The 16644-nt window shown below is 35.5% G+C and overlaps 1 protein-coding gene across 1 annotated transcript in view; it reads right to left on the bottom strand.

The window, feature by feature from the left end:
- Positions 1-16644, bottom strand: part of itpr1b (inositol 1,4,5-trisphosphate receptor, type 1b) — a 160630-nt gene that overhangs the window by 12239 nt on the left and 131747 nt on the right. Inside the window, 7 exon segments of the mRNA XM_051122130.1 lie at positions 3758-3918; positions 5249-5414; positions 7142-7287; positions 8046-8132; positions 9532-9721; positions 9866-10030; positions 12858-13033. Coding sequence (XP_050978087.1) covers positions 3758-3918; positions 5249-5414; positions 7142-7287; positions 8046-8132; positions 9532-9721; positions 9866-10030; positions 12858-13033 — 1091 coding nt within the window.

The raw sequence follows: 16644 nt of genomic DNA, 5'->3' as shown, positions 1-16644 counted from the left end.
ACAACAGCATCGGGTCCTTAAACGGGACCCGAACGTTCACGCACCGCTTCAAAGTGCGACAATTACAACAGACGTCATCACGAAGAGGTGAATAATATTTATAGGGGAAAAAAAAAACCTGAAGGGAAAAGGGCAAGTTCATGTAGGGGTTCTACCTACAGACACAACGTTAGATCTAACCTCAATTACCTGAATGAAAGTACACGATCAAACAGAAAAGGTCTATTCTATGTCTTGATACAGTTTTTGACACAATTTAGGTGCATGTAATTGTTCTAAGCACAGAAATTTAAGACAAAGTGCTGCAGGATCATTTTACAGACCAATTCGAAAGTTAGGATCACTCAAAGAGCTAATAGGATCCATTTTCCATTCTAAAAAAAAACTAAATACCAACTAATTTCCAAGTTTTAAGACTTGTTTCTGCAGGTGCTTATGCAGGTAGTGCATCTTCAACCCCAGTTTGTGTCATTTCCTTCCTATCCTTCTCTTTACTAAATAAAACATCAAAAAGTGACTTCATTTTCTAGTCAAATAATGGCTCAGCTTGATGCTCTACCATGCATTTCTTTCTAACCGCAAAGAGAGACCTTGCATCAACTACTGATGCATCACAAATTGCTCTACCCTTTGGTCTCAGCTCAAAGGGTTCTCATTTTTTTTAGGAGACCTTAAAGGGCAACTAATCCCAAGTCAGGTGATTCCTCCAAAAACCACATGGCGAAGCCTTGAAATGCACCATGGAGGTTGGGAACTGTGCCAAAGAACACCACCCGGATCAGAAACTGTGTCAGAAACCCACCGCCGCGCCATCTGCGTCAAGAGAGCAACCACTTGTGCAGAAGGGGCTTTCCTGAGCACTTCTCTTTCCCTAAAATTACTCAAAGGCACATAAAACGCTATTAAAGTTCCACGCCGTTGCATTAAGCAAAGCATATGATGACCTATAAAGAGGCAATAAATATAAAACAGGATGTTTAAATGAACAACATCAGTGCCCTCATTTTGCACACCATTTTTTCCTTTTAATAACCCCACTGAGAACGGTTCATCCAGCAATTTGCTATAGCTGTTAAAGTGTCTTTTTCTAAGGAAAAAATTTAGATAATTTTTCAAAGAAACACAAGCACACAAAGACGTACACTTGAGGGGAACTCCTGCTCCTCTGGTCAACCAATTGAAGCAAGCCATGTGTGTGTATGTGTGTGTGCAGTCACAGTTTTTTTCTAGGATTAACACATTCCGAGCCATTTTCAGGACGTCTTAAGACTCCAGTCTGAGGGCAAACAGAAGCTCTGGCGTCCCTAAAAGACCGAAGGTCACAAAGTTCTGATTACATAAGTCAAAGCAGAAAGTTTGGGGTCATTTAAGGGGATTTGCTGAGAGGAATCTGGTGGAAAATTCCTTAAGTACTCTACTTTCCCAAAGGTAAAGCTTAAAGTAGGCCACATTCCCCACAGCAAACTCAACTTCTAGGGTCAAGTCGGTTCATTTCTTCTTCAGGGTTGTGGACTCAACTAAAAGTAAAAAGATCTTTCTGAGCGCTAGCGGTTGTGTCCCATAATAGCACGGTTTAGTCCTCGTAAATGCATCATTCTTTTGAAATCTGATAGAAAACGGCTTCTCTGAATTTGGGTTCTCTAAGGAGGAAAGCAGCCCACACGCAAACACCCTATCAATGTGCTGTTTGATCTTAACTCTTTGCTTCCCTCTCTGTGTGTACAAGTAGACGCTCAGTGTCAAGTTATCACAGCGTTATCAACTGTCAGAGTTCACAAAACATTCTCAGCAGTAAACAAACACATCCACTGATCCAGAACTGTGTCATTTCATTGGCTGATTTCCTCTCATCATGTGACTTTGGCCCTAGGGCTTGAATTACCTCACGGTGACCTCGGTTTCTCGAAAGGCAACTGCAGTCTAGCTGTCTAACTTACAACGACGCACTTAGAACAGTAGTGAATGGAGTTACACTCTTAAAAATAAAGGTTCCAAAACGGTGTTTTTGCAGTGAAGAACTATTTTTAAGAACATTTTAAAAATCTAACCTTTTCTGCATTTAAAAGGTTCCATGGATGTTCAAGGTTTTTTATAAAACCATTTGTGTCAATAAAGAACCTTTATTTTGAAGAGTGTATTTTTCAGGATCTAAAAGCAAAAATGCATATTTTACAAAAGCACTTTGTCTACTATTGGATTTTGTTGATGTTTTTGAAAGAAGTGAAATATGTGAAATAATATTACCATTTAAAATATCTGTTTTCTATTTGAATATATTTTAAAATGTCATTTATTTCTGTAATGCAAAGCTGAATTTTTAGCATCTTTACAGTCTTTAGTGTCACATGATATATCAGAAATCATTCTAATATGCTGGTTTGTTGCTCAAGAAACATTTCCTTATTATCATCGATGTTGAAAACCATTGTGCTTCCATTGCTGAATACAAAGTTCAAAATGATAAAGTGTTTATCAGTTGATCAATTTAATGCTTCCTTGCTGACTGAAATTATTGATTGCTTAAAAAAAAAAAAACTGACAGACTTAAGAACAGCCCTGATAACACCTCTGATACCGCACACACATCTGGCAGACGTCTATTTGATGTCTACATTTACATCTGGAAGACGCATTTTTTAGAGTGTTTGCTCATCTGCAATACGTCTATAGGACATTTCCTATCAGATGTCAAACAGACGCCTATTAGATGTCTTTAAGATATTTGTGATTTAGAATGTATGTAAAACTGACATCTTACAGACGTCTGTCAGATGTTTGTACACAGCAGACGCTTTCCAGATCAAGCGATCTTTAACAGACATCTTGTAAACTTACATGTGCTATCTGGGACACGTACATCACGGAGACGTCTATTTGCATTTACATCTGCAAGACGTATTTTTTTTTTTTTTTTTTTTTAGAGTACTTGCTCATCTGCAATACGTCTATTTGACGTCTAGATTTACATCTGGAAGACGCATTTTTTAGAGTGTTTGCTCATCTGCAATACGTCTATAGGACATTTCCTATCAGATGTCAAATAGATGTCTATTAGATGTCTTTAAGATGTTTCTGATTTAAAATGTATGTAAAGCTGACATCTTACAGACGTCTGTCAGATCTTTGTACACAGCAGATGCTTTCCAGATGAGGTGATCTTTACCAGACGTACGTACGTGGGAGTATCTGGGAGATCACTTCTGTTTAAACATTTTATAAATTCTTTTTAAAACTGTAAAGGTATTCCTGTCACTTTTTTGGTCATTACATTAACATGGCAACAAAACTGCAAAATTTAAATATCTCCTTTAAAATATACGGTCAATGTTTTGTGGTTATTTTCTTTTCACATTCATTCTAACTGTATCTTTTTGGCTTTTTTAAACAAAAGGCAAGTCGTAATTCATTTTTGCAGTAATCAAAACTATGCCACCAAAGCTGTTAATTGATTTTAACTAGTTATAAATCCATAACATTTCTTTGAACTGAATTAATCCATGAAGAAGCCATGGATGCTACACATTCCATTGTGTGATTAATGCACAACAGTAATTAGATGCGGATCCGGTTTGAACCTTTCTTAGAAGTTGCATAACAAGTACAAAAAAATGTTCAAATGAAATTCTTTGAAATACCGTTTCCATTTGACTTTAAAATGAAATACTTGCTTTATCTTTTTAGCTTCCCTTATTGATATAGTACATTAAATTAATTTTAAATTGAAGTAAAGTCTGCTGTAGCACTACAGATCCCTTACCCGAATCATTTCGGCCACATAACTCTCAGGCCCTGTGAACTCGGTGGAGTCTTTTACTTTCACCAGCACGATGAAGAAGAGATAATGCCACATGTTGTGCTCCACCTTAATGTGCTCCTCAAATGTCACTGTTTTGTTGTCAAACTTGTCCCTTTCCAAACCTGTAGAGCAAAAACACAATTACAGCGAAATGAGTTTGCATCAGCTGTTGCATTAAATGGGCTTTGCCACATAAACCTTGTTTTTAAGGGTTAAGTTCACTTAAGAAGATCAAGATCTTGAAGTGACAAGCTGCCCAGTGATCAGCTGTCCGAAAAGAAGGATTTGTTTAGGTCAGAAACTTATTTAGCTTTACTGAGAGGGAAAACAATCCTTTAAGACTCTGACATGATGCATAACATTTCTTTCTCTTAAAATTGGCTGTTTCAAAGAACACTGTACTATCTGCAAGAGGAAGTAGAACCACAGGAAAAACTGTTTGTATACAGGCATGAACGGTGCGTGCAATGAGCAAACAGAGGTTTGAATCTTGTGATGGTCACAAACAAACAAGTCTAATTTTGATGCGCGATTGAGAAATTGTCACTTGACTTGCAACACGTCAGCTACAACCGCACGTTTGCACTCCTCACTCCTCACCTCAGATTACATTCTATCGCGCGATGAGCGTTCACATGTTAGTCATGGATCGTGAAATCACCCGAGAGATGAACTGAATCCCAACAAACTGCAGTTTCAATAATTCATATCACAAGACATGAGTCAAAATCAGCGTCTTTATATAATAGGTGTGTGCGCTGAGAGATTTATGATCATTTACAGCTGATCTCACACTAACACGGTCAAACACGCCAAGTGGCAACAGGAAGACACTCCACCACCTCCACAGTGAGTTATGACTAAGACTTCTGGTGAAGAGGGGGCGTCCTAATGTTTATGCTGGAGCAAAACAGTTTCATGGGCCTATGAAATTTATGGGACAGAGGTGAATGAACACATCTGTAATTCACTGATTACTGTAACTCTGCAAACGGTCTAACTGTATTTTAAAAAAGAGAAAGGGATGTTTGGGAGGACTAAGTTACATCCCAATATGACAAAGCCTCACATTTCTAAGCTAAAACAGATATATAAACAGCAAAACACCAATTAAAAATGCTGTTTTGAACATAAACCATTCTTAAATGGCCTCGTGACATTCCATGTTCCTGTCAATCCCAGGATTTGTGTAGGTCAGTGGATAAAAGTCTACATCTGCAACGAGGCGTTAAGGTTAACTCATTTGTCTGGTGGTAACGTTTTCGGTTCGAGTATGAGGTTTCAAGTTCTAATTTTCCATAATTAAATGTTTTATTTTAATAAACGAAAATTGCAGCTGCAGGGGATGTTGATGTTGTTTCCACTTTGTTTTGTGATTTAACTGGAATGGAAAGCCATCCACAGAGAAGCAGAGATTTGGGTATTTGGCATTGTGGGCATGTAGACGCTCACCACAAATAAAGCAAGTTGTTTTCAGAACCTCCTCTTTCTTCTGCTTTTCACTTCTCAGGTCAGCAAAGGTGTCAATGATGACTCCAAAAATGAGGTTGAGGACGATGATGATGACCATGAAGAAGAAGAGAAGGTCGTAGATCACACGGGCTGCAAACAGAGGCTCCTATGGAGAAAAGAGATGCAGTAGTTTGTAAAATTAGTGTTGGTTCCAATTCAACCAATCAACATTCAATAACCTCTTTTCAATAACCTTTTTGATTAAAGCAGACCTATTATGGCACTTTTTACAATATGTAATCTAAGTTTCAGGTGTCCCCAGAATGTGTCTGTGACGTTTTAGCTAAAAAATTATGGAAGCATATGGGTAGCAATATTCAATCTGAAATGTAATATGCAAAAAACAAGGCAATCTAAATGTACATTTTCCCATACATTTTCAATATATACTTAGTGCAAAATGAAAATAAAAATTCACTTATATAATTTACATATGCCATTTCCTAAACTAGTTTTAAAATGCAAATCAAAAACATTTTAATGCTTTATAATTGCAAAATTAAAATGAAAACGTATTACCCAAATTATTTCGATAATGTCCAACATGTCCAAGCAAACACTGAAGCCAAATGATAATTTAAATGCTGTTTTTCCTATATGCATTTAGATTTAGGGGTAGCACACTTGGGATTGCATTTAGGAAAAACAGCTTCTAAATTATCATTTTGCTTCCGTTTTTGCTTGGATATGTTAAACATATCGAATCAATTTGGGTAAAACAATTTCTTTTTAATTTTGCAACTTATAAAGCATTAAAATATGTTTTTGATTTGCATTTTAAAACTAGTGTAGGAAATGGCAAACAGAAACACGCTGGTATCGTGTATGTGTCTTTAAATGCAAATGAGCTGCTGCTCCCCGCCCCCTTTTTCAGAATAGGGCTGTGCCTTCACAGCTCGTAAAAACATATGTTTGGTTTTAATTAGCATGTCTATCGCACAGAAATAACCATATTTGTTTAAAAATAGTGACTGTTTTCAAACGGGTTTCTCTTCCATAGGCCAAATAAGAAGACAGTTCCACCTAGGGCTGATTTTCCGATTTTATCGATTAATTTGAATTTAATGTTTTGCCACGATTTTATTTTTTAAAAATCAAGGAATCGTGATTTTTAATAGAAATATTAGACAATAGAACTATTTTGACAATATGCCAATGCATGTCATATCATTACGCGCCATTCACATAGAATGCGCTTTTGTGTTGACAAAGATGGGATGCGGGCAGTGGCATAGGAAAACACGCAGGAAAATGGGACTGAACTTCTTTTAACCTGAACGCTGCATTTTTAGAATGCTGTTTCATGCATTAGACTGTGCAAGAGGCGTGAGTGCAAGAGTCAAATGCGTCCATGTTTACATAGACAAAAACAATGGAATAAAAAAACCTGTGAAGAAAACAATGTTTGAATCATGGTGCCAGGCAGAAAGCTGCTGTTCATTGTTTTTACAGAACATTTATAGTTAATAATAGTCTACTGGTGTTATACCTTAAGTCATTTTGAATTTGACTGATTTTTTTAATGCATTTTCCTAGTATTCTTTCTGGACATATAATATGTACAAGACAAGCTTGTACAAGATGTAGTTGTAGTTCATGCATCTTTTCTGCAAAGATATTTAACAAGTGACTTGTTTAACATTTAAATCATGTTGACAACTTCATGTGTGGTGCACTTGGAATAGAATTAAACTTAGAATTAAACTAGATGTTTAATAAAGAAAAAGTTACTTGAATCATGTTGTAGTTACATTTTCAAGTTGACTAGCAAAACAAAGAGATTTTAATTTTTTGGCATATTTTTTGCCATATATCGAGGCCCTTTTATGGTACCTCTTTAGAAGGTTTCCGCAGAACATCTCCGACCCCACCACCGCTCCGCAGGCCGTGGCTCAATACAGTGACAATACACATTAGCAGCGAGTCGCACGTCCTCTCCTTATCCTCAATCACGACCGCAGTCGACTGCACTCCCACAGCTGCAGGAAAAAGAACGTCAATAAGCGCTGTACAAATAAACACAAACTCTTTTAAATCTAACAAAAGGTTCTGTGTTACTGTGAAATGTTCTACAGGACGTACTCATAGATGCAAATCTTCAAGCAAAAATAGCATTTGTGGTTAAAAGCTTTCCTAAAATAGGATCCAAAGTTATCAGATCATAACACACGTTACACAACATCTCATTCAAAACGAGTTATGTATTTGCAAACTAATGTAGAACTATTTATACAACCAGATTTGTATATCTAAACATACATTTGTAAATGTGAGTGGTGATTGCGCAGGTCTTTCTAAAGATTTTTTTTAATAGATTTTCAAATAGATACTGGCACAAGCAAGGTTTTTCAATGTTAACTGATGTGCTAAACAAGGTAAGACACATTCATGAGGGCAGACAGGCCATGCGGCGGAGGTTCAGTGGGTTCAGACTGGCCGATCAGCTCCGGTGATCAAATTAGGCTGGCCTTGCATGTTAAATTTGCACATTCTCAAAGACCCACTTGCAAATCCGAATTATACTAGTCTGACCTCTAACCCTGAACCAGCATGAACCTGCTGAACATTTAGTGCCTGACTGTCATTAACCTCTGACCCCAAACATCACCCGCACAACCTAGAAGGGATTCTTGAGAACATTGAGTCTCTCCTTTCCTTGTCTCATGACCAGGCCATACTACTCAGATTTAACTATAAGTGTGTGTGTGTGTGTGCGCGAAGGTGATGGGGTCCATACCATCCATCATGGTCTCCGTGGAACAGTTCTCCTCTTTCCGACACACCGCGCCTGCCAGGAACTCTCCCATCTTACTGGTGGATTGCTCTGAATGTAGGGAAAAACAGCAGATTAGGAGCTATAAGTTGTTCATTTTAAAGAATTGTGAAAAGTATTGTGTTTGAATTATGAATATAGGTCTATGATTCAATAGATTTTTAAGTTTGGGGTAAGTAAGATTTTTATAATGTTGAAAGACATCTCATATGCTCACCAAAGCTGAATTTATTTGATCAAAAATACAGTAAAATCTGTAATGTTGTGAAATTGTATTTTAATTAATTTTTTTTTTTAAATAATTTATTTCTGTGATGTTAAAAGATGAATTTACAGCATCATTACTCCAGTCTTCAGTGTCACATGATCCTTCAGAAATAATGAAGAAATCAAGAAACATTCCTTATTACGATCAATATTTAAAACAGTAGTGTTGCTTAATAGTTTTACAGAAACTACTATACATTTTTTTCTTTACTGTCACTTTTGGTCAATTTAATGCATCTCCGCTGAATAAAATTAATTAATTATATATATATAAAATCTTACTGACCCCAAACTTTAAATGGTAATATACTTTTTTTCATTAAAATAAGGAGAATGACATCATTTTTGGTGCATAACACTAATTAGATTCTGGAGTAATAATAATAAATAAATATTATGTACATATAAATACACATGCATGTATATAAGAAAAATATTATATATATATATATATATATATATATATTTATTTATTTATTTATTTATAAATATGTATTTTTATATAAAATATTTATATATAATATAAATTAAAATCTAAATATATTTTTTAAATATATACCTTTATATGTATTTATATATACATAATATATACAGTACACACACATATATTATGAAAGTACAAACTTTTATGTTGGATGCGATTAATCGTTAAAATAGTTTTCATTTTGAGACGACAAGGAGAATTTCTTTTTCTTTTTTTTTGCATAACATTAATGAGATTAAGGAGTAAAATGACCTTAATTTACATTAAAATAAAAAAATAAATAAATACATAAACATTTATATTTACTATGTATTATTATGCATGTATATATTTAAGAAAAATATATTATATATATTATATATGTATAAGTGTGTATTTACATATACATAGTAAATATACACAGTACATACAAATATATTATGTAAACACAAACTTTTAAGTTGAATGTTATTAATCGGAATTAATCGTTTGGCAGCACTAAAAATAGGCTTATTTTTGTATAAGCATACAACATAATTCTTATTTTCTTGTTTTGATTTTAGGGTGACGTACATGTTCTTAACATGTTTTGTGAAATAAATGGCTAGATGTTTGAAAGACATTTCCCATGTACAGTGTGAACTGCCACGTGTTTAATATTCAAAGCTTAATCTTCAGATTCTGAGGACAGCTTTAAGCAACCTCATCTGTTTTTCTCACCAAGAGTTTTATTGGATATCCTGTCGACGGTCAGGATGAAGTCATCCTTGAAAATGATGTATCCAACGATGGAGAAGAGGTAGACCAGGATGAGAGCCAGCACAGCGGTCAAAACGATCGAGCGGCCATTCCTGGTAACACTCTTGATGACGTTTAAAAGCGTCTCTTCTCGGTAGATCAGGTCAAAGAGCTGGAGAGAGAGTAAGATGAGAATGTGTGTGCGTGTACACAGTATACATGTCGGTGAAAGTGTGAGAGGTCAGAGGTCAGAGTTGTGAAACATGGGATGCGGTGTGTCTGATGGAGTGACTGAAAGTGCACTCATAGTACTCACAAGCAAGCTGTAGAAGAAGACGTGAACAAAGACTCCAAGGCTGCATATGATGAGGTAAAGCAGATGATACAGGAACTCCACATCCATGATCATGGCCTTGTATCCTCTCGTGAACGTACCGCGATTTCCCACAAAACTCATTAGGAAAATCACCTTATTGCACACCTGAAAACACAACCGTTGCGTTAACAGCTTTAATTGAAGTTTTGGCTCATATGTAATGAGTTGAGGTCACATTTAGCAACGAGAACATTTAGTTGTAGTGCATCATTAAAGATATGCCAACAATTGAATCACAACCACAAATTACAGGCTGAAGTAATTGCATCAGTTGCATTATGAAATATTTCCATGAAATGTTACATAAAACCACTAAATTATCAAAGCATTCAGCTAATGATTTAATGGAGTTCACTTCCAGAATATAAAAATACCTGATAATTTACTCACCCCTATGTCATCCAAGATATTCTAAGAAATTAAGGATTTTGAGGAAAACATTCCAGCGTTTTTCTCCATATAGTGGGGAGCCAAAGGCTTGAAGGTCCAGACTGCAGTTTCAATGCAGGAATCAATACGGTCTAGCGAAATGATCGGTCATTTTCTTAAAGGGGTCATCAGATGCCAATTTTCCACAAGTTGATCTGATCGTTAGGGTCTTAATGAGAAGTCTATAACATACTCTAGTTAAAATTTCTCAGTGGTAGTGTAAAACAACACCCTTCTTAGGCCCCGATCAGACAGAACACGTTTTGGCGGTGAGAGGCGCCTTTTTTAAATTGTTTTCTATTGGCAGTGAGCGTTATGCGCGCTGTTTATGCGCCCCCGGGCACCTCACGTTTTAACCATCTGCTGCACTTTGCATTTTTGCAGGAGTGCCTGAAGTTGAGAAAAAAAAGCAACTTGGAGTAGAAAAGCACCCAACATCATCGCGTTTTTTTTTCCATTGTCCAATCGAATGGAGTTGTGGTGACAAAAGTTTTACTGTTGCTTAAAAAGTCTGGAGACTGCAGTGATGGAGGAGAAACTTTTGGTGTCTATTCCGGGTTACCCGGAGCTGTATATTTTAATGTTTTTGCTAATAAGACTTAAAACCAAAGATTTTAGAGCGCTCGCATTATAATCCTTTGATTAGATAGACAGGACGGCTGATTTGGTGGTTGCCTATAGCAGCATAAAAAACCACACAGCACTGCTCTTTTTTAAAAGTATGATCTGAAGACCTAAAAAATGCGTTTGGTGTGATCAGGGCCTTACCTTGTCAAAATTAGCCCTTTTTAGAGTGAGCCGTTCTGTTGCATTTTCCTTTAAATGCTAATGAGCTCTGCTCTCCACGCCCCTCTCTTCTGTCTACTGATGAGCCGGTCTGTTTACTTTAGCTGCGTTCATCCTCAAAGCCTGCTAACTAGCACATTATTAAGAAAGGCGATTTGCAAAGACGCATAAAAACCCTTATACTCACTTCTCCTGTGGGTGAAGCTGCATCACGAATGATTCGCGCGAACACAGATGCATTTAGGTAAATCACCGGGCACATTTCCTTATAAAACTAAAGTAACGTTACTCTTTTTCATCTTCAGCAGCTCAGATGTTGGGAGTAAATGACGACTGCGATGTTCATTATTACATCGAACAACAGAACGCCTCAATCACTCAATCAGAGACATTCTTCGAACGTTGAAACAATGGCGGTCGGACTTTCACAACAAAACCTGCCCAATTGCTACTCAAAACTAGCCCACAAAATGAGCCTAAAACCACCCAAAACTAGCCCAATGACTAGCCCAAAACTAGCTCAATTGCATTTTGAGGTGGGTCCCCCAGTAAAAATCGCATTCACGTTTTTTGGTGGGGTTCCCCCTGGTAAAATTCAGATTCCAGGGGCTAAATATCACGTTATTGGGGTCGCTTCAACCTGCGGACATGAAAAACAACCTGTGGCAACAGAGTTACAGTAGCCCAATGGCATGGAAAAACTGTGGACTTGGAAACACTGATTACAGTTCACTCAGCTCATTTAGGGCGGGTCTAAGGTATGACGGTCGTGTCAATCAAGTATTGTGGGAGTGGCCTTGGTCGGTGTGACATCACACTGACAAGAAGCTGAGAATGGCCTGATTTAAAAAAGAGGATATTATTTATATAAAAAAAAAAAAAAAAAACACCACTGGCTGTATTTTTATCATTATAGGGTGGTTGTGTACACACACTGCCAACACACTTTTATGTTCAAACAACATGTAAAAGTGAGTTTTGCATCCAATGACCTCTTCAAAACAATAAAAATAGACATACTTTTTAACCACAAATGCTCATCATGCACCAGCCCGACCTGGTACATTATGTAATGATGTTGGAAAGGTCACGCGTGACGTAGGCGGAAGTACCAACCCAATGTTTACAAAGCAGAAATTTAAAAAAAGGTAAAACAACGTCAGACAATGTTGAAGTTGGAGGAGAACATGAGACGGAGTTTTTCACCCTACCCTACCTTTCTGAACCAAAGTACACAGACGAAGAACTAACCTTGTGTGACTTTTCCAATGTGATTATGTAATGCATGAAGACACGCATTGCTAGATACAACCCTTATTCCTCGTGTAGAGCTCCTTGAAGCTTCACTGAAACTGAAATTTGGACCTTTAAAACACTGGCTCCCATTGAAGTCCACTATATAAAGAAAAAACCTGGAACGTCTTCAAAAACCTTAATTTCTTTGCAGCTGGAGAAAGAAAGCCATGAACATCTTGGATGATTATCAGGAAATTTTAATTCTGAAAGTGAACTTCTTTCAGAAGTTTAAGATGGTTTGGATGCATACTAAGTGTGCACACTACTTGGGGGAGGTAGAGTAATTTTAACACTGGACTGTGAAAGCCGTGTGGAATCCCCCAGTGACGCACGACACACCTCGGTGCAAAACACACAGAGTTGCCGTCTAACAAATACCGCCATCCTGACGAGTTTTGGCACAAGACTGTCGTTCACTCACATTGAAGGCCCCGAGGAGAAACAGTGTGGGCTCCAGGCCGACCGAAAATATGAGGCGTAATATGGTGGAAGCGATAAGCGCCCGAATCCCGTGAGGTTGGGGTAGTACTATAACTATGGCCAACGACACCAACATTGCCGCCCAAAGCAGTGCAGAGAGGTGTGGCTCCAGGGTGCCTGAGGAAAAAAGAGGTAAACACGTTTTAGTGCCATCAATCATGTTCTAGGATAAAAATACCACAGAAGTGACAAGTTATCATGCCATCTGTCACGGTTAAAGCGTCACCGACGCTCCAGGCCTTGTGTTCAACTATCTCAGGGATCCGACTGAGATTCTGATCAGCGATCGACAATGTGTTTCTGGGAAATGTGTAATTTTTAGGTTGTTTGAACATGTGCAATCTGTCTTGATCTGATTATTGAAACATGAAAATGAGATTTCTGTCATCACTTACTTGCTCTTATGATTTCTTTCTTCCGTGGAATACAAAAGAAGAAGCGAATGAGGACTTGCGATGAAAGAAACGCCCTATAATTTAAGATTGTATACAATTTTGGTCTGTTTCTCAGATAAAGCTAGGATAGGGCTTCGGAAGACTTATAATATGAAATCATATGGAATATTCTAGTGCTTTTTTGCAGCTTGTTCACTGTCACTGCATATGGAAAATGGGACTGAATTCAAGACATTTATCTAAACTTCTCTTTTTGTGCTCCACAGAACAAAGTAGGTTATTCGTTGAACTAACTCGCTTATTATAAATAAACAGCTTATTTTTGAGAAATAACCGAAGTGCAGATGATAAGCTAAGATTGTATTCGTTGTCATTACCCATGACTGCACTGCATATCTGAAACTGCGGTTCTGTACAGCACATTGAAATGGGATTCCCTAAAGTACTTGCAGTTTCACCTGTTGAACATGTTCGGGCACATTCTAGCCCTCAAGGGAACGATGCTTTGAAAAAAAAACTGAAAAAAGTTACATAACCCTGAAAGACTGACACATTTGAATATGTTAAGGTTCGATGCAGCTTTGTCATCAGCCGCTCTGGCATCGTTTTTAATCCTTGTTTAAGTCCAAGCGAACGGCAATGAAACGTACAGTACGGCAAGGTTTTATGTGGGAATATATTAGTGGGATTGCTAAGCGTGAGTGTATGCAGGGAAGAAAAATGAGGTCAGTCGGATTTGCAGGATCTTCACAGAGGCAATGGTTCCAGCTCGCTCACTCGCTCTCCCGCCTGCGAGTAGACCACATGACAGGTGCTTGTTACATAACACGGCGTGCTAAAAATATCACGGCTGAAAGATGCATGAGCGTCGGGTACCGAGCAAGGACGGACTCACGGCCGAGCCGAGCTGGGGTTTGGACCAACAGGGCTGGTGGGCGGCCAGGAAATATTCCGAATCGAGGACGTCAAAGGCTCTGTTCCATTCATTTTCATAAACTTACACACACACAGACAGACGACACTGAAAATCTAAGACTCGAAATCTAATTTTAACCTGGAAATAAAGTTTAAGGATGTTATGTAAAACAAAGAAACAAGTTCAAATGTAGAAGAAATATCTCAGATTTTGCATTTCTAGGTCACTAATCAAGTACATTTGTACACTGATTATGCAACTCAGATTTTCTTAGCGAAACACAAGATAATCTTAAGATCTTTAATCAATATATGTTGGAGAACTCGATCATCAGGCTTTGATTATGTCAGCTTGAATGCCACTGTCTGTACAGCAAAACTGGGACATTTACAAATTTGGTACACTGAAAATATGTTTGTACAGAAATGGTAGTAAAGAAAAATACTGCATTAAATAGCATATATGAAAATGTATATCACTGATATTAAATATTATAAAAGTATACTATAGATTACATAAAATAATAATAATCAATTAATTATTTTTGTAAATCTGATATCATTAAATACGATTAAATAAATATACATTTTTTTATTATAATAATATCTATTAATCCATAAATCTATTAATAATAAATAAATAAATACGATTTTACAAAACACACATTTTAATAATGAATAAATAAATATAAATGAAAAAATAACTAATTTATTTTGTCAAGAAACAACTGTAAAGGATAATACTGTATTAAATAACATGAAAATGTGTATCACTGATATTAAATATTAATAAAATATACTGTAGATTAAATAAAAATGATAATAATTATTTAAACTAATTATTTTTGTTAAATATGATCACATAAATATATTTATTATATTTATACTTATTAATTATATTTATTAATCTATATATCTATTATGACTAAAAATAAATCATTTTACAAAATAATAAATTAGTCATGATTGAATATATAAAAACTAACTAACTAATATGAAAATATATAAAAGTGATATAAAATATTGTTATATAAATATACTGTATATTAAATAAAAATTAATAATAATAATAATAATAATAATACTGATACTAATAATAAAATATTTTTGTAAGTCACAGACATCATTAAATTTGATTAAATAAACAGATATATTTATTATATTTACATTATAATAAATATATTTATTAATTAAAACAATTTTACAAAACAATAAATTAATAATGAATAAATAAATATTAATAAAAACTAACAATAATTTATTTTGTCAAGTTCAAAGAAAATACTATATTAAATAACAAATATATAAAAATGCATATCACTGATATTAAATATTAAAGTATACTGCAGATACTGATATTAACAAATATTAAAGTATACTGCAGATACTGCAGAATATATCAATTAATAATAAAATAAATACAATTTTACAAATGAAAATATATTAAAAAATGAATAAATAAATACAAATAAAAAGTAACAATAAATAAGTAATTTATTTTGTCAAGAAACAGCTGTAAAAGAAAATGCTGTATTAAATAACAAAAATATTTATATTTGTTTAATATTTATTTAATAAATATTATTAAAGTATACTGTAGATTAAATAAAAAATAAATAATAATTAAATAATTTAATCAAATATAATTAAATATGATTAATTAGATATTTATTATACTTATATTATAATAAATATGTTAAGTAATTATAACAATATCTATTAATCCATATATCTATAAATAATAATAAATACAATTTTACAAAACAATAAATTAATAATAAATAAATAAATATACATAAAAACTAAAAGTAAGTAAATAAGTAATTTATCTAGTCAAGAAACAGCTTTAAAGGAAAATACTGCATTACATATCATAAAAGTCACTGATATCACAAATAAACAAAATAGTCAGAGGTCTCAAACTTTTTGCCCCAATTTCAACTGAAAATGAGGTCAGGAGAGACTGAAGCTATGCATGAAAGACCATAATATCCACTGACTAGTAGAAATAGAAGACAGAAATAGATTTGTAATGTGCATGTGTCCTATCCATATACTTGACAAGGAAGTGGCTATATCCAGCCCTTTCACTCTAAAGCCCTAGATCTCCCCACAGCTGTACCAGTTATGCTATGCGTTCCTGTGCATTGAGGTTACACACTGACCTACTTCTCCAGCCCTCGTCGTGTTTGAATGTCTACATTCTGCCAGACGGGGCGGGAGGGGAAGAAACACGCCTCTCCGCTGCTCTTACACACATTCTGGAATTCTGTAGGGCCTCTCGCTTGACCTCAACAAATACTGTACAGGGACCTACTGAACTCTTTTATAATCGGCTTTAGAGTTGCTGACTGTTCTTAAACGTGTCGGAAGACAATTGATTTTGAAGCGCCCACAATTGAAGTGAAAATAAGGTGT

The sequence above is a fragment of the Labeo rohita genome, chromosome 11 (genome assembly GCF_022985175.1).
Source record: "Labeo rohita strain BAU-BD-2019 chromosome 11, IGBB_LRoh.1.0, whole genome shotgun sequence".
Lineage (NCBI taxonomy): Eukaryota > Metazoa > Chordata > Actinopteri > Cypriniformes > Cyprinidae > Labeo > Labeo rohita.
This window is presented reverse-complemented; position numbering and strand designations above follow the sequence as displayed.